The sequence below is a fragment of the Barbatula barbatula genome (assembly GCF_947034865.1).
Source record: "Barbatula barbatula genome assembly, chromosome: 7".
NCBI lineage: Eukaryota > Metazoa > Chordata > Actinopteri > Cypriniformes > Nemacheilidae > Barbatula > Barbatula barbatula.
Genome location: NC_136770.1, coordinates 19,784,983 through 19,808,701, shown reverse-complemented (window position 1 = coordinate 19,808,701; position 23,719 = coordinate 19,784,983). Strand labels below are relative to the sequence as shown.

At 38.0% G+C, this 23,719-nt stretch overlaps 1 protein-coding gene across 2 annotated transcripts; it reads right to left on the bottom strand.

Moving 5' to 3' along the window:
* Window positions 1–5,292: 5,292 nt before the first annotated feature.
* Window positions 5,293–23,254, bottom strand: mst1ra (macrophage stimulating 1 receptor a). 2 transcript variants are annotated; one of them, XM_079460336.1, is made up of 22 exons: window positions 22,887–23,254; window positions 22,728–22,762; window positions 20,826–22,094; window positions 17,837–18,010; window positions 17,168–17,293; window positions 16,817–16,987; window positions 16,138–16,298; window positions 15,493–15,631; window positions 15,220–15,356; window positions 14,885–15,055; window positions 13,131–13,224; window positions 12,835–13,044; window positions 12,205–12,351; window positions 11,976–12,129; window positions 11,808–11,894; window positions 11,520–11,717; window positions 11,331–11,411; window positions 10,184–10,365; window positions 9,498–9,607; window positions 9,214–9,379; window positions 8,918–9,054; window positions 5,293–8,531 (listed from the first exon to the last, which is right to left on the bottom strand). In XM_079460336.1, exons 3-22 carry the CDS (start codon window positions 22,017–22,019, stop codon window positions 8,327–8,329), a joined length of 4,044 nt encoding a protein of 1,347 aa, XP_079316462.1. In that variant the 5' UTR covers window positions 22,020–22,094; window positions 22,728–22,762; window positions 22,887–23,254; the 3' UTR covers window positions 5,293–8,326. The 2 variants fall into 2 exon arrangements, with proteins under 2 accessions (XP_079316462.1, XP_079316461.1); XM_079460335.1 differs by having other exon boundaries at window positions 22,739–22,762; window positions 22,887–23,138.
* Window positions 23,255–23,719: the final 465 nt, after the last annotated feature.

Sequence of the window (23,719 nt, the reverse complement as noted above, 5' to 3'; positions counted from 1 at the left end):
CTATTCCGGCGTTTTCAGAGAACCAGACTAATGTCACAAATACAGTATGTTTTCTGGTTTACTATTAAACCTGAGCTAAAACCAGAATCGTAGTATGTTGCATGTGCACATATGTGTGTTTGTGTGGGTGGTGTGTGTGGTAGAGACTCAGCATCATCAGTTCAATCCCCTTAGAGCTTCGCCACTGTAGATGACAAACTCACAGATTGTCATGGTTACCACAACACAGATGCCCCAGTTACGTCCAGTGCCATGAAGAGTGGCACATTCTCCATCACAGTGAGATCGCACAGACACAAAGCTGCATGGTAAATGTTGGAAGCCATGTGTAGATATTTTGATTGACAGGCTTTATGCGTTTGGGCTGGGGTGAGATACTGCTGCCTTCACGTGCTCTCGGAAATCCGATTATTCCCACATCAATCCAGAAATAGTTTATGGAACACTGCTCTTTTGATATTAGCAGATGTTTTAATGCTCCTAAATCATAACATTAATGTTTAAATGTTACTAAATACTTTTAATGTTACTTAATGCAGACGTTACTTACGGGTTGAAGTGGGAATTATCAAATTTCCGAGAGCACATGAAGGCAGCATTAGTTACAGTTACACTAGATGAACTCACAATGATGTTTCATGCTACTTTTTGGACGAATGTACAAATTGTGAAATCAAATAAGAAACGTTTATTTTCAAAATGTCTTCTCAGACATATCTCATGGTGTGTTTGTTATCATAATGAAGGGCCAATCGAACAGGCTTGTCGAATGCACATGTGTTGCGTCAGTAACACGTAATGAATGAGGGACTTTTTAAATGAAAGATGCAAACAGAAAGAAAGCAACACATATTGTGTTTGAGGGAGGCATTGTGCTTACGTCCATGCATGTCGACTCATTGAATTTTCACTTTCAAGTTTTCTGCAATATCTGTAAAATATAGCTGGTCTCTCTGCAGACTGTAAATGTTTAATAATGTTATTTCCTACAGCGCCACCTTAGCAGATCACTTCACTAGACCGCTCTCTGAAATTCAGCATATCTCCTGTGAAAACCAGCGAGGAGCACTTCTACTTGGTGCTTTTGCTTTTAATATGCAGCAATGTAATATAACATACTTTGGATACTCCATAAGGATCCTTGCATTGCTGACTTGTCGTTCATTCTGGGGAGACAGTTCACCAGTGCTCTTTAGCACAAACTCACAATGCAGTAAAGATGTTTTCTGCACTAATTTGAAATCAATTCGTACAGCACCGTGATTTTCTAAAGAATTCTGTTGGCCATCTAACATATTCAGCGTCAAAGCTAGGTTGCCATGGTGATAAGCTCAGAAACCAAATCAGGGTCCTTGGGAGATGAGTGTTTTGTGTGTGCGTAAATCTTTGAAAACACAGACAAGCAATATAAGTAATAGAATTAACCATTAATACTATACATGTATAGATCAGAGTTCTTATGAGTACCTCCAGTCAGTGTGTACGAAAAAATCCTTGTCCATGGTGTACTTGTCCTTGTACTACTGTATGCTAGAAGATTAAAGAGATACTACAGCATGTTTTATTGCAATGGCAATATTCAACTAATGAGAGTTTATGAGAAAGGGAATGAAAATGTAGAAAAAAAACATTTTATTTCTCTGTCAAAACTTGACCATTTTGCTTAGAGCCCTACCTCTGTTAAATAAAGTTTTTCCAATACTGAAACATCTGCCAGCTATTGCTAAATGATGCACTATAGCAAAATTCAATTACAACTGACCAATTTATAACATGCCGAGTCTTGCTGTGTGGTTTTTGTTTCTACTCTAGCCTTAAATGGAAAAACTTCTCTACAGAGCACGTTTCGTAAATATATTATCTCCTTCTGCAAAAATACACCAGAAACGAGACGACATCTTAGTGTCAGCCGCCGAAGTGCTTCAAAAGGGAAGGGGGTGGAGTGAACTGCTGGTTGCAATTCACAACCTCACTGCTAGATGCCGCTAAATTCAATACACTGGACCTTTAAAGTACAAAACATTTAACTTTCAGAGCAATTTTTTCAGGCAGATTGACCTTTTGTAAGATGGCAACTCCAAAATATCTCTGGATAATTGTACTTTTAGGTTTACACTTGACCTTTGCCTGGAAAGATCATATTTCATCTTTTTCTCTCTTTCCTTCCCTCTTAACTCACACAAAAACATTTAAGCATTTTGAGTGAAATATTATTTACTTTATTGATTTTTAAAGATAAGTCTGTCCATTGATTGGCTTTAACAAGTCCACATGGGATAATTTTTTATTCAAAAATGGAAAAAAAATGAATATTACAAGACCTAAACAAAAAATAATTTAAGGATGCTCTCAAATATTATCGATTCATGGTTGTCCTTAGGGACCTGATCAAAAAAAAATTCCAACACAACTCATGGCAAAAACGAATTTGTGGGGTGGCTAATCTAAAGTACGATCTCATTCATCATGATTTTCTGTCGCACTGGTGACGTTAGGTTTAGGGGTGGGGCTTCCATGTGCTTTTTTCTAATAATTGTATGCTTTTTGTACAACGTAAGAATGATTTAGCCGTCTAATAAAGTTGTTACAAATTCCCGTGAGATCAGGCTGAAAATTCACGAATCATGCACATTTTCAGAAATTCAACTTTAGACTCAAATAGTTTTGCTTATGTTACAATTTGTAATTATGGTGCACAAATACCGCCCCAAACAAGAGGTGCAGTAAAATGGATAGTAATTTACTTTTTCTGTACCACAGAGCACCATAAAGCGGTGCAGAATGAGCTCAGCACAATTTTGCAGCATGCTGGGAAAGACTTTAAGCCCGCTCATTACACTCCAGATAATAAACAATAAACGAAACACACTAAAAGTATAGTTTAAAGGAAAGCTGCTTATGGTACATGAAGGCACAATAAAATGAAGGTTTGCATAGAATGTTTGCAGCTTCTAGTATGCAGCCCTCCAATGTAAAAGGTTTCTATGACTACCTCTGTCAAGAAGACATAAAAACTGCTGCTGTCTCATATGCTTATCTCAGGTGTATTGCATAGAACTCTGCAATATACCAGCTTTGAGCAAAAAATGAGAAGAGCCTGGGGCACAAGAACTCTACCGAGGAGATCTTCTAAAAGAAAAAAAACAAGAAGAAAAGGAAAAAGTCTGTCAAAGTCACTTTTGTATTGCTGTTTAATTCGTTTGACAATATAAAAAGAAAACAAGAATAAAGTGGAATAAAACATTGTCATAATGGAAACAACAACAGCGTCACATTGTAAACATATGACATGAGATTAAAATGTCACACACATAATGTAAAAAATAACAACCTATGCAACTTACTTTGAAAAAAAGCATAAAATAAGGATGAGAAAACAATGACGTGTAAGGCATTTGTAGTGAATTAATCCTAAAATGTCCTATTCCAATTGCTGGGACATGTGCCATGTTTAGTGACTGCTTCACATTCAATGAGAACTAAGTTGTTCTCATAGTGTTTTTGAAACATAGTTATATCACAGTCCCTTGCAGATTGTGAGTTCGGTGTAGAGGAATGAAACTGCGAAATGAGCAGCGAGACTTCCAAGTACACAGGGACAGCAACTGTTGTATAATCAATTTGTGAGACAAATTCAGTTCATCAAAGCCTTTGATAAAAAAACGTCAGTTGTATTATTTGCTTGTAGATCATTAGTCTACGGTTTGCATTCATAAGTACGTACATTAAAAGCACACATTGACCAACAGTGTTTGTGAGTAGTCTGTTCCTCATATTTTATAGATAAGTTTGCATGTACGTGATCCTGCTTGTTAATGTATAGAGGCAGAAGACTAACCCGAAAACTGCATAGCACACCATGATGTAAAAGAAGAGGTTTAATGCATATTTCATAGCCAGGCATATTAATAGACCTTTACATGTATGAGCAAAGCGACACGTTGCTTGTGTCACCAAACCAGGGAACCAATTTCCGAGGTCAGCAGAAGACATTTCAATTTGAAAAGTGCTTTTTACAATAAATATGGTCACAAAGGGCTTTGCAGAACAGAACGATCAGTGAGCAAAACAAAGGGGCCTGCATGCAGCACAAGAAGAAATAAGATATATTAAGATTAAAACTAGACCCAGACTCACCTAGGGGAACCCATGCTGCTCTGATATTACAATAAAAAAAACATATGGCAAATAATATCTAGCTGCATTAGAATACATTTAGGATGAACCATAAATACCCTTTGAATTAGGTTGGGAGAATAAATAACACATTACAAACAATAAAAAACAGTATCGGAAAATAAAACTATGAGAGATGAAAATAATTTAAGGAGACTAGTTTAAATTTAGAAGCATCTAGTGAGGTTAAGAGCGGCTCACATACGTAAGCTGACCCACAAAAAGATCTTGTCTTGTTTGCACTTATTTGCCAAAGGAGATAAAGTATTTACGAAACACGCTCTGTAGAGCAGTTTGTCCATTTAGGGCTACCGTAGAAACAACATGGGGAATTCCATGCAAGGGGACCCGCGTGTATGTAGATAGAAATAGCTCATTCTTATGTAACAAACACATAACGCTTCATTAAAGTCTTTATAGACTTCTGAGGACATAATTATGTATATTATATTGCACTTTTGTCAATAGATCCTCCCAAAGAATTACACATTGGACTTTTAAATTAAAAAGTCCAATCAGTCTTCCAAACATCAATAGGGCAACTTCTAAGCGTTACATTTACCTTGGAAACACTTGAAAAAGCATGCAAAATGATGATTAAGAATCATTTGCCCCAACAGACCTTATTTATTTTGTAACTGAACATTCCGTCACTCTCGATTTGATTTGCAGAGATCCAAATTGTTTACCTTAACAATCACTCTATTCCCACCTGTGGCCTTGAGTCTGTAAAAAGTGCTTCTTGTGGCTTGGCAACCATTTTTTTATTAATTCCCATCTGCAGACATATTCAACCCAACAGCATTCGTGTGAATAGCAATCTCTAGCCTTGTGACCTCTGAGAGATTTTACATAATCTCTCTAGGTGTTTTGCGACAATACAGAGGAGCAGTGGAGAATGTTCTGCAGTGCTGCTCGATGGAAACTCGCAGACTCAAGGTTAACTTCAAACTGAATACAGAGAGCAAGATGTCGGTGGCAAGAAGAACTCAAACCATGAAGCCAAATTCTAAATCGTGACTTTTGGAATAATGCAGTGGGATTTCCGAGACACATACTGTACCACAAGGTTTATCAAATAGAACGTGTATATCTATGGATGTGATCGATGCGATAAATTCATAATATTTATGTAGTACATCAAATTACAGACTTTGGTATTTTACATTCATGGATCATACAAGATTAAGTCATGCTCCCCCCAAAAAAGAAGCCAACATTTAACATAAACCATCATTTCCTACAACAGCTCTGAACAAATGCAGTCTTTTTTGATACTTCACGCGTGTACATTTCGGCAATGTGCACACACACGCACACGCACACACACATATACATTACAGATAAGCTTCAAAGCTGGCGAGGAGGAACACGGAGTCCACAAGATGACAGGTACCTGCTGAGGTTTTGACGTCAGAAACGTTCTCAATATCCTGAGTTTCCTAAAAACACCAGCACTCTCAGAGACAAATCCAGCACACCTGTGGACAAGGGGGTTTATATAGCTCACTCACTTCATGCTGGTTTTTATTAGTCTTATCGTATCTTCCACTCTTGCTAAGCAATAATCAAACATTTCCATCATTTCTGCATAAGTTTAGGAGAAATAAATAATCAGCTGTTGTAGGCATGATGGTGATTGATAATAAGACAGGCACACGCTTTTCAACAAAATGGGCATATCACAAGTAATGACATTAGTTGAATTTGTCACAAGGCAGGCAACAACAACAAAAAACATTTTGGGTTAAACTATTAATTTACATTTATCAGACACTTTTATCCAAACCGACTTACAAATTAGGTTAATAGAAGTAATCGGAAGTGGAACAACATAAGGACAACAAAAAGCATAAGTGCGGTAAAACTGGTCTCATAGAGCCCTCCACAGTATACAAAGCTATTTTTTAAGGATAAAAGAGTAGAAGAGAAATAGAAGTCAGCACTAATCGGTGTGGAGTTCACGGAAGGGACGTGTTCAGCAGATTCTTAAAGATGGCTACAGAATCCGCTGGTCTTGTAGCCGCGGGCAGATCCAAATAACACGAATGTGGAACAGATCCAGAGAAGGTACGAGAGAGTGATTTTTTCCCTTTTTGGGGTGGCACTACAAGACGGCTAGATGGGGATCTGACAGGTACATCTACAGTAAAGATCGTGGGATGTTTTTACAAATATTTAATTTTATGTCTCATGCAGTAGGCCTATGTCTCTTTAGATATAAACGATGTGAATTGAATTAACATTACAAGTAGCACTATGACAGTTTTCACAATCCATCCACTTTCAAACTCACTGAACAACATTAGCGCGCCTCGATCAGACTCTATAGCCCTTCAGCTCTGTTTGCTACTGCACGTCTCTAAACAAACAGGCTCCTGTGGAAACAGAAACGGAAGTCAATCGCACTGCATGTTTTCAAGGCGAGTTGGGGGTCAAGATGCAATGCTATGGTTTCTAAGCAGTATATTCTTCAAATATTTTAATAGGCTATGTTTCTATATAACCCCACGTTACATTGTTTTACCAGATTAGCATTTTAATTACATTTTGAATGTCTATAACGTGGATTCTTAAACAAGTGGACCAGGAACGTGTTTTATGAATTACCATTATATTCCCCTATAAAATCTTATTAGATCATCACAGTCCGTCGTACGAACCCAAACGACATTAAGTGACTCAGCACTTCAATACACTGACATTTAAAAGTGTTGCTTTTCTTCCCATGTGTTTACTCTGACTCACTGCAGTACTTCATGGCGAACCTGAATTAAACCTGCTATTACTAGATATGGTACTTAGAGAATGAACGCCAGCAGGTGTATACTGACCTCTAGTGACGGGTGACGGGATAACAGTGGAAAGTCAAGAGCGTCTCTTTAATGAAAGGCCCTATTCGATTCAAATGCGTTCAGGTATATTAACAGGACATTCATGAGAGTGAGATATCCAAGATAAAGCTATTATAGTACTGACTTTTAGGCATGCCCGTTTCTTTACGACAATACAAAAATAACATATTTGGAGAAATGTCTTGGTGGTTTTATGTCATACAATAGAATTAATGGTTACCATCATTCTCAGAACATCTTCTTCTGTGTTCTGCAAGAAATTTAAACAGGATTGAAGTGTCATGAGGATAGGTAAAATCATTTTCCGTTTTGGGGGAACTATCCTTTTAAAACGAAAAAAGTTTCTCAAAGTGACGGGCGGGGAATAGAGACATGACAGGTGGGGCTCGACAAACGGGCGGAAATTGGATCTATATTATTCATTCCTTTATTTATTGACCATACACTCAAAACAAAACAACGTCCTCTTTTTACAGCGCGAGCTTTGTTATACAGGCTAGTCTGATCTGTATAGTGCGAGGTTTTATGCCTCTTGGCCTTGTTCATATTTGTATACAACGCGCGGCCCGCAGCAGAGAGCAGCGAGAGTCATGTGACGAAAGTGAAACAGTTGTTGGAATCACAAAGCCAGCTCAACATCGTCATGTCTATCAGCCATGGGTGACCCTACAATGTATAAGTTTATGACATGGAATGAAAAGAAAACCGGAAATTCTGCACTAGCCACAAGCAGACAAATCCATTCAGACAATGGATAAAGTAAATAACCATTTTGTTGGGGCGATTGGGGACAGGTGGGGCTCTTAACCCTTCCCTACCTCCAAAGTTTGAGAAACACTGCTTTAGAACAAAAGTGGTGCCACAATGCTTAGTTTACGAGTTTCTGTTAAAAACTAATTTGGAATTTTGGATGTAGACATTTTTCAACATCAAAGCAAAGCAAATCTATTTATAATAGTTGGATGAAGTATATGAATTTGCACTGAATTGGGTTGTCCCTGTCACTTCTTAAAATGTCATGCCAAAAACATAATGCTTTTCAATCTATTTATTTAGTAAAAAGTAAAGTAAAATAAAAAATCAAACCATATTTCAAGTATCGTGTTATTGCATACTTAAACAATATCAAAATGTGAGCGATAACAGATGATGTTCAGTTTCCATGCGGTTTTAAACAAGTATAAAACAAAAACAACATTCAAGCCTTACATTCCCAACAAATTGCAGATGCCCAAAAATAGTTACCCAGCAGATAAAGGCAACTATTAGACACAGTTCATTCAAGAAATCTAGAGTCAGGACAGCTCTGATAGTGTAGGGGCGCATGGAGAGAGAGAGGGGTAGGGTCTCGGCTGGTCTAGATTGGCATAGGTGACCTGGAGGTTGATGTAGTGCTCCCCTTCTAGACTGGAGTGGATGTTTTGAATGGCTTTCACAAGTGTGGAGACGTCCGGTCTCTTCTCAGGCTCTGGATGCCAACACTGGAGCAGGATGGACCACCTATAATAAAAAAGTAAATCAAAATATATATTCTGTAATACTCTGTTGTTAATTTCCTTTTAGTATTTAGCTGATCAGAAAACTACAACGTTTTGGTATTTGTTATTGGGATGACTACAAATAATTACATTCGATGTCTAAATAATGATATTTTTACGAGGATCGTATCATTGTTTTAGCAATTAGGTTCTGAATGATCTTTCCACGCATTGACATTTTTCATGTCAGTAAGTCTCTTTGAAGTAAGAAGAACGCTTTTGTGTATATGCACGTTGTTAAATGAGCTCTTTTATCTTCAAAGATCTACAACAATGTAATTCCTCAAAATATGATCCATTTGCTATTAATGAAATAAGAAGATAAGTGAAATACATATAAAATCATACAGGGAATCTAAGCAGTATTGTGGCTGATGCAGTCGACGGCCCTGAATCAGATAGTGAGTGATGTCATAAGGGTCCACATCAGGATACGGGCTGGCCCCTCTAGTCATCAGCTCCCACATCAATACTCCAAAAGACCACTAGAGGGAGAAAAATATACAGCGTATAACAAACAATGTAACGTAAGGAAAGTAGCATTGTACGTACCAACTTGACATTTCTTTTTTATAAACTCTCTCCTGGAAATTATATCCGTTCATGTGTGTTTTGAAAAGCATTTAAAATAAATGTTTACTTACCACATCTGATTTGGTGGTGAATTTCTGAGTCTGCAGGCTTTCTATTGCCATCCATTTGACCGGCAGCTTTGCTTTTTTACTATCTTGAACGCTGTAGTATTCCTTATCGTAAATATCACGGGCCATGCCAAAGTCAGCCACCTTCACTGTGAATGACTCATCCAGCCTAGAAAAAGATTTGATCACATATGTTATGACTTCATACATGTTTAATTACTTTAAATGTATGCATATATATTTATATATATAGGCTTTCTGAATGAACAGATTGTTTGCCTACTAACATGCAGTTGCGTGCCGCAAGGTCTCTGTGAACAAACTTCTTGTTTGCGAGATACTCCATTCCTTTGGCAACCTGAAGCCCAAAGCCAATCAGATCCTTCACTGTGGGATTCTGAACATGACAAATAAAGAAGATATCACATATGAACAGAAATCCTTACAAGTTATCAGAGTACTGGTGTGTTGTGGAAGAGCTTTTTAACCTTACCATAGTAAGAAACAAAAAAAGCAAGATAAACAATATTAAATAGTCTATTTAGTCTAAATTATTATCTGTTCATATCCACCTGTACATTAATGTTCATAGTATATAGTCATCTGTATATATTGTTCATAGTATATACCTACTGTCATATTTTCATAGAACATACCTACTGCAAAATATTTTTATAGTCCATGCCCACTGTATTATATTCTCTCATATTGTATTCTGTATTTATTCTAACTGTATATCCTGCACTTGCTAACTGCACGTCTGGTTAGACCTAAACTACATTTCGTTACACTGTACTTGTATATGTGTAATGACAATAAAGTTTAATCTAATCTAAATTGTCAGTAATTAGAAATAACATCCATGTTGGTTTGTAAAAAACATTTCTGCCAACCAATCTTATTTTCAGGATAGGTTCTTCATTTTGCAAATAGGTACATTTTAATTTAATAATCTGACATTAAAAGAACATACTCTCTGCTCAGAGCGGATGAAATGTCTGAGGTCTCCATGTTTCATGTATGGCAGAACCACTACGGGAAGTCCATCACTGGGGAGCAGAATGCCCAGGAGAGACAGTACATGGGGATGGTGGAAGGCCTTCATTAAGATTCCTTCTCGTAAAAACTGCTCCACCTCCTCCATCTCAGTGATCCCTTATAAGAAATATTGAGACATGCATCTTTCATTTTGTCCTCTTAACCACAATGCTTGTGTATGAGTAACAATGCAATGGCTAAGTGCAGACAGTCAGCCTACGGGATTGACATGAAGCATATACTGAAGTATCATCCAAATTAAAGAATTAGTGTACCCAAAAATAAACATTCACCCTCTCGTTGTACAAAACCTTTAAATTATTTTCTTCTGTGGAACCTAAAAGAAGATATTTTAAAGGTCCAGTGTGTCATATTTTGGAGGATAGAGAAATTACATCATGAAGCGTTATGTTTTTATAACCTCAGAATGAGCTATTTCTATCTACATACACCGTTGATCCCCTTATATGGAATTCCCCATGTTGTTTCTAAGGTAGCCTTAAACAGACAAACTGCTCTACAGAACGCATTTCGTAAATTCGTTATCTCCCTCGGCAAAGAAATAAAAATGTCATGACATCTTACTCCTGTGTGTGCCAAAGTAGTGCCGCGAAAGGGAAGGGTTGAAGTGAGCTGTTGGTGGCAACTTGCGACCTCACCACTAGATTCCACTAAATTTCATACATTGGACATTTAAGATATTTTGTCCATGCAATGGAAGTCAATAGAGTCAAATGATGTTTGGATACCAACGCTCAATTAAATGTCTTATTTTGTGTTATGCAGAAGAAAGTAAGTCTTCCAGGTTTGGAATGATATATGGATGAGTAAATGATTAAAGAATTTTTATTTTAGGGTGAACTTTCCCTTCAAGTCTGAAAAATTCCTTCCTAACTAAAGTATGTATAAACAGAACTATATTTAGCACTCCCTACAGTACTGAAACTTTCTGTTTTCTGACCGATGTGTGACCGTAGCTCATGTTTTAAAATGAGTTTGTGTCTGTTGCAGTCGGATAATAAATAACACAATAAGAAAAAACATAACACAAATGAGAAAACTCTAAAAGAGTTTGGACTTACTGTTTAATGACTTGACAGCACAGTGAATCTCTTTGTCATTGTTATCAGTAAGATGGCCATGATACACCGTCCCAAAATGACCTGAGAAAGATTATGAGAAGATGTGAAACAAGAAAAGACAACGGCTGTGTCAGCTCTTTAAAGACGGGAAGATAATGATGGTAATGAATGGGTGATTGTCCAATGTACCTTTGCCGATAATATGGTCATGCTGAATTTTAAGCTTATTTGGTGGGATCAAAACATCCTTCACCTCCTCCAGCAGACATGGTCGGAGAGAGGACAAAGAGATCACCTGCGGCATCATAGGAGCTGCTGCAGAGTCCATGGACCCAGCGTATGGCAAACTAGAGAAGGTCGTCCGTGACTCACGGAAGGGTGATAGACCTATAGGACAAATATTTAATGCCCATTAAAGAATGGATAGGAATGGATGTTTTTTAAATGGAAAAATACACAAATAATGATTTCAGCAACCTCTTCTGTAGTCACCATCAGGTGATCTGTCATAATTTGCCACTATGCGAGATGAATGCAGGGACAGTCGAACTTCAGCGAGGGCAGCTGTCAATCAAAGTCAACACATCAGGGATAATATAATGAAAGCCTCACAGGCACACTTCTGATGTGACGGAATAGACTTGCCTTTCTTTCTTTTATTCTTCTGTGCCATCACTACATAAGCCAGAGCCGCCCCAAGGCCAAGTGCAGCTATAATGCCCAGCACAATACCCACAATGTAACCATTTTTGGTAAATACAACCATGCCAATGTCATATACCTCCCCATTCACAAACACCTGAAAAACAGAATTAAATGAGATTGGGAAGAACCAACATGAGTTTATTGAAGCTGAATTAAATGGATAACTGACCTTGACCTGGGCCCCCTGGCTGGGGATGGTCATATTTCTGGGGATCCTGCAAGTGATCTCATTGTCCAAAACTGTAGTCTTGCAATCTACTCCATTAATTGTCATGAAGATGTTCATGCAACCAGACACCAGTCCCAGTTTTTTTTGCTGAAATAAAAACGCCATATTATAAGAGTACAATATAATAACATGAGGAAGACTATTCTTTTGAAGATCAGATTAATAATGTAAAGACTATGATAACTCATAGCCTAGCATGTAGTCTTAAAGTCTGTGCAAGTTTTTACATAAATTAAGTTTGTATGTGTCATGCAGTTGCAATTTAGGGCTGTCAAATGATTAATTGCATCCAGAATAAAAGTTTGTGTTTACATAATATATGTCTGTGAACTGTGCATAATCATTTAGTATTTATGAAAAACATATACATGCATGCTAAATATATATGTGTTTATAAATACAAAATTAATATGCACAGTACACAGACATGTATTATGTAAACACAAACTTTTATTCTGGATGCGATTAATCATGTGACAGCCCTAAATTGCAAGAAAGAAATAGAATCTAATCCAGTAGCGAAACTTTCCATTAACAACAACAAATACTAAGCAATTGAAAAATACACACGTGCAATGAGACTTCGTCCTGCCCCGGGCTGAGCTCCAACACATGTCCTTCTGTTTCAAAAGGAATAGGCTCTGCATTCGGATGGCAGGTGAAAGATTGAGGCATGAGTTCCTTTGCTCCATCCAGATCCACAGTGAGGATTCCACTCGACTCCTCGCATGCAGGACTCATGCAGTCCATCTGTATGGGGTTCCCTTGCCCAATGCACACCTGTTGAGTTAGAATGTCCAATGTGACACATTCACTGTTATTAAACATGGCTGTATTTAATCTAAAGGGTTAAAGAAGAGTCTTACAGTTTGCACAGGTCTTGTGTTGTTGCCTCTGTAGTTTATGATGGCTTGGTATACAGAGTCCAGATTCTGGCCCGTGATAGTAAGTTTTGATCCTCTTCATTGCAGCAAGAGTAAAAAAATACAATCACCATATACATGTATTATTAATAAGTTGTCTAAAATATATATTTTTTTATATTCACTTTGCATTATTTCAGTGTTTCCCCTAGGTTTACGGCTTTGGGGGTGGGAAGCTCGGGTTTGGGTGTGGTATCTATATTTTCTTTATGGCGAGGGTCAGTGGTGTAAAGTGTTGGAGTAAATGTAATTAGTTACTTAACTTAAATACCTTAATGGCTACTTTTTAGTTGTACTGAGTATTAAAGATATTAGCAACTTTTACTCTCTACTTGACTGCACTTTTAATAAGTATACGTACTATTTACTCCACTTCATTTGTAACATTGTTCAGGTCGTTAAACATAAGTACTTTGAATTTGTCAGAGTGAATTCCTATGGAGAAAATCACTTGCTGTGATTGAAAACAACCTTTCAGTGAGCTATTTTTAGAGTGTTCATGCGATGCCTGCATTGACACAGACAGACTGCTCGGACCTACTTTTCCGTGGCGATGACGCCGTGCGGTTAAAAATCTTAACAAACAAATTTGAAAGTGGGGGGGACACGAACAGGATTTTTAAAAGTGGAGAGGACATGTCCCCCTTGTCCCCAGTGGAAATTAAGCCCCTGTCTGCAGGTCCCTATGAGCGCTTTTCCACCACCGCGCCGAACCGTTCTAAGCACAGTTTGAAACGGTTACAGTTATGTTTCCACGTGAACCTGGTTTGACACTGCACGATTACAAACTGTTCTCGGCTGGGAACGTGCTAATGAATACACGCAGAGGGGTTATAGCTCAGTCTTTTGTGTAACCAATGCAGAATGTGACGCATTTGTGTTTTCATTCCAAAATGTTTCTTTATCAGCCCTGCGGTAGAAACTGAAACCATTTACGTGCCTGCTGGCATGGATCGGCACGGAGTAGGACGATTAAGCAACGAGAACGATTCGGCGCGATGGTAGAATATTAGAAGATATCAGCAAAATATAATCAACATAAATGTCACTGACTGCGTGTGATGTGCACATCTTAGTTATATAGACGGCACACATTGCGCAGCTTATGCTGATGTTTTGTATGGTTCATTGTCTTTCGCGGTGCAGATGGAACGAGGCCAAGCTGGGTGAAAACCTGTCATCCGGTGGTGAGTGGACAGGACTGTTGTTGCTTGTCAGGGGCACTTAGAGAGCGATTGTTTAAGCTTTTAAAAACGCAAATATCTTTATCTTTATCCTTGCTTTTAAGGTGGTTGATGTGACATATTATCCGACACGCGAATTGAAAACATAGAGAAAGAAATGACATGCCCCCATAAGATAAATACCATCTAGTTCGAAGCTATTAAGTTTGTTTAATAAAAGAACAAGGTGTAGAAATGTTCTGTAGGAAAAGTAACCTTAAATGCTCTTATCTTCTCTTGTGATGTGGCACTATATAGAAAATATAATTAACTTGACCTTCAAGGGGGCTGGGGGTGCCGTTGGAGGGGCGGGGCGCCCCTAATGTAACAGTAGGGGAAATTTTATTTATATAATATATTTCTCTATGTTTATTTTATATTTATCTGTCATTTCTTGTCCTCCATATAAAACACAACACTAAAACTATCAACACAAAATGTTAAATAACTGTTGAAAAGAAAAGTTTTACTTACCTTCTAAAACCACAACTGGGTTTAAACCCCAACACCACAGGATTTATCCTGTAGCTGAACATTTTGGGGGCTGAAATAGTCGATTCATCAATAACAACCTTCACATCTACTTCAATAATCTCCTCTACTCCTTCAGACAGGCAAACTATAGACGTGCCATTGCTGGAGACGCTGTGGAGACATTAAAGGAGAGATTCTGAAAGCATGAAAATGTGCACAAATGATGTTTTTTATTCAGACCTTTCTTCTTTAGGTGGTGTCCACAAACTTTTAACCATTTCCAGACTGCGATTTATAACTGATAAACATTGAATTTAATAACCTGGCACAATAACCTTTCAACAGGGCAGATTCTGTCCCCAAGTCGGATTGTTCTGTCCACACCAGCATCCAGATGCTTTCCTGTTAGGGTGACCAAGGTTCCCCCAATCTTGGGTCCATAGTGCGGACGGATATCTGTGATTTCTGGGGTCTGATGGGAAATTTGAGGTATAAACATTATTTGGTCTCTTGCTTATTTGCAAGACAGAATTTCTTTAATTTCTGCTTATCAGACAGCATAATGTAGCCAAAAAAATAATAAAGAGAGAGAATGTACTGGTCCTTACCACAAAACTCAAGCCATGTGTGTTTGCCTCTCCAGAGATGGAGTATCCACTTTCCACTTTCGTCTTTTCATTCACCTCTATTGTTATATTTAAACTCTGGTTCAGTTCAGAGCCATCACTGTCAATCCGACATACAAGCCTGAGAAATGATAAAAAAAATAGTTTTTTTGTCTACATTCAGTATGTGTACATGTTACAATTCTCTACGGGTTTGGACTGTAGTCGTGCTTGAAAAGCAAGCATTAGAAAAATCGAAATTTATATTTTGTGACTATTATTTTAGATATGTAGTAGAACAATTCTACTTTTTTAGGAAAATTGATCAAAATATAAACGACTCATCTTGTACACAGAGGTGTTTACAAGTCTTTGTCAAATAAACGCTCTCTAAAATGCGAATCTCCCCTGACTAGCAAGAGCAAGCAAATCATGTTTTTTTAAGGTTTATAGTAATAGGTTCTTTTAGACTGATTGAAAACTAGACGTGCAGCTGCATTCTGTATTATTTGCAACTAAATGTTTATGTTTATGTTTTTTAAAGAGCACTGACTAAATAATATCATTTATATCTTTCACCCCAACTTCCTGTTTCAATTTTGGAGATATTGGAGCTATTCAGAGATTCAGAAAAATGATATTACTTACTGGGAGCTACTGCTCTTCTTTGATAGGACTGTACAGCTTCTATTTTCCACTTTAACCCGGTGTGAGGTCTGAGTGATGGCAGGCCTGGAGGCCGACTGGAAATCCCATCCACACAGAGTGAGCTCACTTTTACCGTTAGAGGGCAGTGTGCTGGGGAAAAACTGACAAGGAACACGCACAAAATTGCTTTACAGGGTTGTGTAACTAGTGATAGTTCAGAGATTTGTTTCCCTGACCTTGAAACGTTTAAATAAATCCTGTAAATTTGTGTTTATTGTTAATACATGTTAACTTTTTCCTAAATAATAAGTATTTCCATTCTAAATATTGCTGTAAAAGTATCTCAGGTGTTTACTATAAAGGCATAATTCCATTTGTTTCCATTTGTATCATTTTATAACTTTTATGTTTTTACTGTCCTGAAATAAGAAACCATGCACAATGAGCTGTGTCCAAACTTTTGTAATGTACCGTATTTTTCTAACTGAATGATAAGCTGGCATTCCATCTATGGGAGACGGGGTAAAAGTCCAACAGGTATGGTGCTTGTAAACACAGCCCTGCCCTTCGCTGATGTTATTAGTTCATAGTCATCATAATGATGAGATGAGACATGTAGATAGTTTATTGTGACTTGTATTGCCTATTTATCATTCCAGTCCACTGGCTATGTGTTTACCTTGGTGATAACAGGAGGGCAGGAGTTGTTACTCCACTTATTCTCACATTGTGACTCTTGAGAACAGACTCCACCGCACCAGCCACATCCCATAAACGTAGGTGCTCCCAAACACACTGAACAGTTGAGAAAGTGAGTACAGCCGGGGCCTCTGGAGGACACTTTCAGTAACTACATATAGAACAAATATGTATTTGAAGAGATCGTTGTTTTAGTAAACAGAAAAATGCAGATATATCCATTTCAGGCAACTATTGGAACATCACAAAATGTTTTGAAAAACGAAACCTTTTAACTTACAAAATAAATTTGTACAAACTGGTGAAATGTAAATTCTGGAGGCATACATACTTTGTTTCCAGCGACAAAAAGCAGATGCTCGGTTGAAAGAACGGCAGCTATTCGTGACACTCTCTGCTCATCTTCCACAAGAGAGTAGTTGGCGAATATTACAGGGTTTGACCTGCTCAGTATGACCTGATAACAGAAGAACAGAGCACTTTATCATCTTACAAAATTCTAAAAGGGACAGTTCACCAAAAAATTGAAATGACTTTTTTCTTCCATGGAACAAGAACAATTTAACTTTGAAGAATACATATCTAAAACTGTCACCTGCCAAACAGTATCTGTATTTTTTATTCATTCGTTTTTTTATGTGCTGGCTCATCAGCTTTTCAAAGCCTTATGGGATACAAAAGTGTGCATCTGAGAATGAGAAATCGCAGAAGACCATACACCATCAGGGTATCTCTCGCCTACTGTTTTTGGAAAGCTGAGATATTTGATGCGCATACAACTTTAGATTCAGAGTTATAACAGTGAATAACAGACTCATTTTACTTTCACTTTTATGATGCAGTCATTTATTTTTTTGGTTAACTATCCCTTTAAATATGACCAAATGACACATTTACCAACAGACCAAGACATAACTATTTAATTAACAATAACATCTGTCTTTTAAATGTAAAATTTACAGTGAGCATCCAATAAGCAACAGCCAAAAGTGTTTAATACCTGATAGAGCCTCCCATGATCAGTGCCGATGTGCGCCACAGTTTTATTTTCAAAGGTAGTGACCAGAATGGAAGTGAGTAGAACATCTTTCAGCTGCCCATTGAAGAAGTCCACTCGTTGGTAAGGTTTTGACACCATGGTGGGAAGAGCTTTGCATGTCGAACTATCTGGATTCTAGACAATACAGAACAAAATGTTTGTAAAATAAATAATGTACATTAACATTTACGCATTTATCTAAAGCGACTTACATTGCATTATACTATACATTTGTCTAAGTGTCTAAGTACTTGCAATCCTCTCGGATCAAACTCACGACCCTGGCATTGCTGTGCTGTGGTCTGCCAAGTGCAAAATGTTATTTAATGTAAATGTATAACCTGTGGTCATCGGGAGATTTGTGTTTGCACTACAGTGATATACAAAATAGGTGCAACCGGTAAAAAGGCAACTGCTTGTAAAATGAAGACAGCACACCCCATCTGGCAATAATAAATTACTTCCTGCTATTAAATCTCAGACCCTCTGTGACCAAATTAGGATGAGAGACACATTCTGTCAGTAAAGGAGCTATCTGGACACTTTACTGTCATAACAGAGACAACAGTATAAGGAACTAATGAACTGAGAGCAGATGTACGATACTGTCTTCATCCGTATTACTTACAGTACTTCATCCTTGTCCTTAGAATTAAATATATAGGTGAAACTTTTACTGTAATAGCAGTTAAATATTTGATCATAAATTATATATTAACATTTTCAACTTAGGAAAGTCATTTGGTACAAAGGAAAAAAAAGATAAACTCACATTAAAAAGTATTACACTTTTCTGTTAAAAGGATTAATCACCCAAATAACTTAAATTTGTTCACCATTTTCACCCTCGTGTCATTTTAAACCCAGTTTTCTTTTTTGTGCAGAACACAAAAGAAAATATTTTGAAGAATGTTACAAAAAATATTGGTCCAATTGTTGTATAGATAAAAAAACATCCTGTCCAAACATTTGTATTTCACAGGGAGTAAATCAATTTTGACCATTTTCGTTTTTGAAAGAATTGTCAATTTAAGAGCAAAGTATATAGAAATAATTGTTTATTTAAGATAAACATCTTAACACGAATGAAAAAAAAACTTGTAGAAGGCCTGGAAGACATTGTGGTCCCGTTTCTTCATATCTGATTCTACGGGTAAAAAACAAACTGTTGACGTCACGTTTGATTAATCATCTTTGGTTTGGCTAGTTGCCTGTTTAAGATCCCGCGAGGTAGAGCTGAACTTGGCACATACGTACTTCTAGACCCATGGAAACTCGGGCCTAACGTAATGACGTATTAATGTTCATGTTTAAACATGCTGTGGCTTGTATCTGCACAACAGAAACTAAGTTGATGAATTCAACCAGCAACACAACAAGGACCTCAAAGTCTGCAATCACAGTACATGACAAGGCATGGCTCCTTCTGAGTTTTCCCAGAACAAGTGCAGCTCCACATTTAAGTTAAACAAATATCAAACATTTGTATGAGTCATTTCCTGGACCTAGCTCCAGTTTTCACCATCGAAATTCTTTTATGGTTGTCTTCTTTTAATATACAACTTGTGCAACATTAAAACGGTACTGTACAAAAGCCGTCACTGGGACTGTACCCTTTGAAAAGGTCCTAATATGTAAAGATTTATCCATTTGGTACCATATTGTACCTTTCAGTTATAAATGTGTCCTCTATAGGTGCAAAAGTGTACTTTTTAAAGGGTACCACCCCAGTGACAGCTTTTGTACCTTTCTTCTGAGAGTCTGGAGAAAGAGTCAGACTGATTAAGAAAAACATGCAAGGAGAAGCATGCAAGCAATTCAGGGAGGACAAAATAAGAATTCATATTTATCGAAAATATCTAAAGGGATAGTTCACCAAAAATAATTTAAAGGAATGTTAACCCCAAAATGAGAATTCTGTCACAATTTACTAATTCTTAAACCTTTCTTCCTCAGAATGCAAAAGCAAATGTTTTGGAAAACACACAAAAAATGTGGTATGGACACAAAACCATCGATACTCAATGGGTACCATTGCTGTTCGGTTACCAAGATTCTTCTAAATATCTTCTTTTGTGTTCAAGTTAAAAACATTATAAAATTATACATTTTATGAAGCCACATGAAGTTCGTTTGAGGACTAAATTTAAATTGCTACGAAAACCCTTTGGTCACCATTCACTGTTGTATGAATATGTGCAGTTTGTACATCAGGCTATTAATAACGCCTTCTGTGTTCTCGAGAAGAAATTAAGACATACCGGTTTTGATAAGAAATTCCAGATTTTTTTTTAGGAAACTGGCTGAATCACACAAACAGACATGTAAAGCCGCGGGTATACTTGACTTTCCACATCCTTGTCCGTCTTGCGCACAAACGCGCATGCCCAGCTTCTTGAGCATACTTGTCACGGATTAAGCGCGGACGTCCGAATTCGGCACATGCAAAATACAAATGAGTATGTGTGATCTACCAGCCCGTCATAGGGCAGCGCTGAGTCGCGTCATTCACAGACCCACTGCAAATGAATGATATAGGAAATCATTCGCCATTGCTAACTATCTGAGCGAACAACAAGACAACAACCAAACAGTATGGAGGAGGATATGCTTCTTAGCTTACTGTTCTTGGTTTCAGCGTGTTGGTTTTGTATCATTCTTCTTTGACAACGGCGCACTTTCATTCTGTGTGTTTATCCTAGTGGACTAGTGCACTCTTCTCGCACATGTGCTGTTGTACACATCACATAGAAATTCACGCCATGTGTGCGGTGCATGGACGCGGACGGCTGGACGATACTTGCCACTTTAGTGTTTGAAAACTTGGGAGTTTTAGATTTGTACAGGAGCCCTAAAAATGGAGGTTCTTGGAGGCCTCATGAGCTTCACTCAGAAACACCAAAGTTAAGAAATACTTTTCTAGAAGCTTTAGTGATGAATGCAAACTCACCTCCTCATGAGGACACATTTCAAATGGCTGAAAATGTCTCAGTCCACGTGAAAGACGCTCTGGCCCGTTGGAACAGCAGGCGTCAACCCCCTTTTCAATCTCAATGTTCACATCATCTATTGGATACGCACACAAGGCCGACTGTCTGGTTGGATTTCCCCCATTATCAGTTACAGCGAACACTCCATACAGAATCGGGCTTTCCATCTTCAATCCCATTTCTTTGGCCAGCTCGTTTCCTGATGTACCAAAGTGGGCCGCTTGAACTGCGTTGTACAGTGTATCCTGGAAACTCCTTCTCCTTCTTTTGGGCTCAAAGCGGCATTCCAGAATTATCTCCCTATACATCCAAGGCTCGCTGTCCTTGAACGGCAGGCGCCCAAGATGGGTCTGCAACCTGCTGTATGGTTTCAGTGGGCTCTCCCGTTGTACAGATAGGATATACACATAGTCTGGTGTGGAGAAGGTATAGATGTAATCGATTTTGAAGGTGTCCTGGAATTGAGGAAGAACAGTCAAACCCTTCACTTGACTGTCAAATCCGTCTTCTGTGGCCAGCAGGCGGCGAATGGAAAGGGATCGCTTGTGAAAAGATCCACCTATGGTGTTATTGATGGTAGCTGCTGTGAAAAAGTATGATGAATGCCCATCTGTTACCACGCTGACTTTTGTACCCAGAGGGCTAGCGAGACAGTCGGTACAATCAGAGTTCAAGTTGGAATTTTTGTGGAACAAACATTTAGGGTCACTGAGTCTTATGCCTTCTGTAAGTTCAAGTAAGGTACAGACTCCATACTGGGTGCTCCCACATATGTACAAATAGTCCAAATGTTCAAAAGGCTCCAAAACAAGAACCTGGTTATCAGTGTTCAGTGATGTTCCTGGCTCATTCTCAATGTCACAATGACAGGTCTGACAATCTGGACTTCCAAATGGCCCGGTTCTCAATTCCCATTCTTTGGTGAGCCGACTGTCCAAAGCTTCAATTACGTTTTGTGATGCCACGTAAACCTCTTTGAAATTCTCGTGAACTACTATGTTCTGTATGTCCTTCGACGTTTGGAAAAAGGAAACTGGGTAGGTGACAGAAAAGTTCAAAGAGGTTTGCAAGATTGGAGGGCATGTTTTTAGGGCACAGGTCAGATGTATCTGGAACCAGACACATTTTAACAAGGTGCTAGGGCTGATGAACATCTCCACGGTCCTGCGTGGCCTGAGGGAAGGGTTAGTTATACCGCTCCTCAACACATGTTGACAAAACCAAGACCTCTGAAGGGAGCGAAACAAAACAGATGGAGAAGTTAACATGCGTGAAAATGTTGTCAGAATTACGAACGAGCAATCGCTGTCTACTGCGACGTACAGTAAGTAGCCATGTATTCTACACCAAAGTTGGTAATTCTGTTGTATTCTGATATTTTTATCATCGTTCAAAATGTGTGGCAAAGTGAAATGGACTTCTTCCCCTAAAAATTAAATGAAATAAAACAACATTTTCAAAATAAAACTAGAAAGCACCATAAATTCTAATGTGATAATGGTCGGGAACCGTACTGACTATTTTGGCGAAAAATATAGCCTCGATGCATACAAAATAAAAATGAAATGACGAAATATTGTAATTTGGCAAAAACACCCTTACAGTAACTATCTTCTGTAACCTGTAATTTTTACGAAAGCCTAAACTTCCTGTAACCAAACGAACGTCAATTGAAAACCAACTTTTCGTTGGATAGGCTACAATTTAAACGCGTGCTTGCGCTGATTCACGCAAATATCAAAGCACCATAACCTGCATTCCAGTTAACTGAAACGTGACCTGTGTTGTTAGCATGTAACAGAAAGTCTAGACATAAACATGATAAAAGTTCATATATATTTATCTGGTATTAAAAAACTTACCTGAGGCTCACCTGATTTCTCAGAAGTCCAGTGCTCTGAAGTGAAAGAGAACGTGGGTGCAGTCAAATACGTGAGATTACACTCACATGTCAACTTCCATTAAAAAAACTGTACAGTTGACATTAGTTGATAAATTGTAAATGAAAAACGCAAACTCACAGAATGAAGTAGCCAATTGACTGGTTCTTCGTACGGGACAGTTTCGACTTGTATCTGCAGGAGTAGGGCAATCCAGCATTCACGGTACACGCCTATACACCTCATGAGGAAGTAATGTTGCACAATCGCGTCCCGACCCAAGTATCCCTCACGGGATTTAATGCATTTGCCCTTTGCTTGAGTTCACAGCATTTACAAACATAAAACATGTATGTGCCTTGCTTTTAACATCTTCACTTCACTTTTGCCCCGTGGCTTTTACAGATATCCTTCTCCGTAAGCTTTTCATTGATGGAATGCAGGGAATTTACTTCCCAGGCCGTCCTGACGAGAAGAAAGCTCTTCAGTAAAATCACACGTTCATAAACAAGGAAGTCCATTCACACTGGCAATAAATGTGGTTATGGATTAAAAACAACCTATCATTTACAGGTCTTCAGGGTAATAAGGGAGGGAAGCAAATGAGTGATTTGCTTTTAGTGACTGTTAGACTGTGTCATGTTTTTATGTACTTGCAGAGTGAATTACACTAAGAAGTATTGCCATTATAATGAATCATTCTCGATGAATTTTATTATTGCACACATATTTTTGCACACCAGAAAACACTTTTTTTTACACACTTTAAAATTTGTTAAAACCGCTTCAATATAATTGAAAAAGTAAAACAAAACTTAGTTAATTGTACAAGGAATTGGACAGCTAAAGCTATATATAGTGCAATGCAATAGCCTACGATACAATCGTTTTTTTCTCAGGAATCTATTAAGAAGCTTAAAATTGTCTTTATCCCTAATTTGTGTAATTGTCATTTATGGCAAAAAAATCTGCCT

Coding starts and splice junctions, on each gene's coding strand:
- mst1ra (XM_079460335.1), bottom strand. CDS start 22,991: ATGAGGTGTATAGGCGTGTACCGTGAATGCTGGATTGCCCTACTCCTG. Junction 15,632..16,137: donor AAGAAGAGCAGTAGCTCCCA/GTAAGTAATATC, acceptor ATCATTTCTCAG/GCTTGTATGTCGGATTGACA. Junction 10,366..11,330: donor TGCTGTCAAGTCATTAAACA/GTAAGTCCAAAC, acceptor ATTTCTTATAAG/GGATCACTGAGATGGAGGAG.